The sequence below is a fragment of the Sclerotinia sclerotiorum genome, genomic scaffold (genome assembly GCF_000146945.2).
Source record: "Sclerotinia sclerotiorum 1980 UF-70 scaffold_12 genomic scaffold, whole genome shotgun sequence".
Classification (NCBI taxonomy): domain Eukaryota; kingdom Fungi; phylum Ascomycota; class Leotiomycetes; order Helotiales; family Sclerotiniaceae; genus Sclerotinia; species Sclerotinia sclerotiorum.
Window position 1 is genome coordinate 102,503 of NW_001820824.1, and position 1,665 is coordinate 104,167.

The following is a 1,665-nucleotide window of genomic DNA, read 5'->3' on the forward strand; positions in this document are numbered from 1 at the left end:
ATTGAGGTTGTTATGGGGTACGAATGTTAATGAGGAGGGTAAAGGCGGAGTATAAAGCTGTTTGTGGTGCTGATTTTATTACGAGTTGGAAATATTATGATACCTATGCTACACGGGATACCGAGGGTTATAGTATTGGTGTACCAATCTTTCCATGGTTTGCAGGAAAAGGAGACAGTACTAGTCGAAATGATGTTTTGGCTGGAAAGGATGCAGTCAGGGTTAAGAGTTGTTGGGGTGGCATTGTGGCTTTTGATGGTAGATTTTTTCAAAAGGAATTTGTCAATACCACTTCTTCCAGTTTGAAAGAAAAAAAACCTGAAGACTCAAACGAACATTCAACCTCGATCGCCGAACTACCACTTAAATTTCGATCCGAACCTGAATCGTTTTGGGATTCTTCTGAATGTTGTCTCATTCATGCCGATATTCTCGCTACACCGGATTTTCCCGATTATACTACAAATACTAACGAGGATTGGGGTGAAGGAATTTTCATGAATCCTTTTGTGAGAGTAGCATATGATGCGAAATCGTTTAATAATATTAAATATGCCAAAAGATTTGAACGATTATTTGTTCCTTGGCAAGCTATTATTAATCATTTCGCACATCTACCAAAGTTCAATGATAGAAGGTTGGAGAAGGAAGGAGATGTTGTTGAGGATAGATTATGGATTCCCAATTCATTCACACCAGAACAAGAGCAAGCGATGATTGATTTACAAAGAATTTCGGTGGAAAATATGGAAGTGCTCCTAATTCTACGAATAATAAAAGTCAAGGAAAGAGGGATTTAGGTGTTGAAGATTCTACTCTGGCAAGGTTTAAATTCTATTCAAACAAAATCAGCATCATCATCATATTTTTCAGCTATAGTTGGGAGGACCTAAATCTCGTGCAAAAATTTCTCCACCATCGAGAATCATGCATTCAAAAAGACAGGTGATACCAAGTGAAGGAGCGATAGCGAAACCTAGGGCTTACTGGGAGAAAGAGGGACATTATGTTGATTATGAGAGAGTAGCCAGAAAGGGAGGATATTGTGGCGTGAGACAATTAACGATTTTAAGGGAGGGGGTCATTGGAATTGGTGAGAAGGGTTGGGAGAATGTAAGAGGTGAGGTTCCTCCTAGGGAACTGAATTCGGGGAGAATATGATACCAACCTTTTTATTCGTTTTTTTTGTATGTATTTATTTATTTATTTATGGATGGATGGATGGATGGATGGGTGAAAAAGGAATTTTTTCACTTCGTTCTTTGTTTGAATTGTTGGTTTGATGAATGAGTTGAAGATTCTATATGAAAGAAACGGTCGTTTTTTTTTTTTTTTTTTTTTTAAGTTTTTGGGGTTTTGCATAGAGTATAGATTTTGGCTTTGGCTTTGGCAAGGCATTGGCTTTGGGTTGAGCAAATAGCTCGCTAGCTAGCTAAGAAAAGGGAAGGGAAGGGAAGGGAAGGGATTAAGGCGTTTCACTCGTGCTTTTATATTTTTTTTTATTATTGCATCAATAGATTTTTAGTAGATGGATGGATAGGGGATGAGCGAGCTTCTCTGTGGATATGATTTTTGGGGTTTGGGGTTGTGGTTTGTGAAATGGGGAGATGGGGAGATGGGGAGATGGGGAGATGGGATAGGGATGAGGAGGGAATGAAGGGATAG

At 38.9% G+C, this 1,665-nt stretch overlaps 1 protein-coding gene across 1 annotated transcript in view; it reads left to right on the forward strand.

The window, feature by feature from the left end:
• SS1G_08691 (hypothetical protein) overlaps positions 1-800 on the forward strand; it is a gene marked incomplete at both ends in the record, with an annotated part of 1,172 nt that extends 372 nt beyond the window's left edge. Inside the window, one exon of the mRNA XM_001589877.1 lies at positions 45-800. Within this exon, the coding sequence (XP_001589927.1) occupies positions 45-800 (756 nt within the window). The remainder of the gene's footprint in view (positions 1-44) is intronic.
• Positions 801-1,665: the final 865 nt, after the last annotated feature.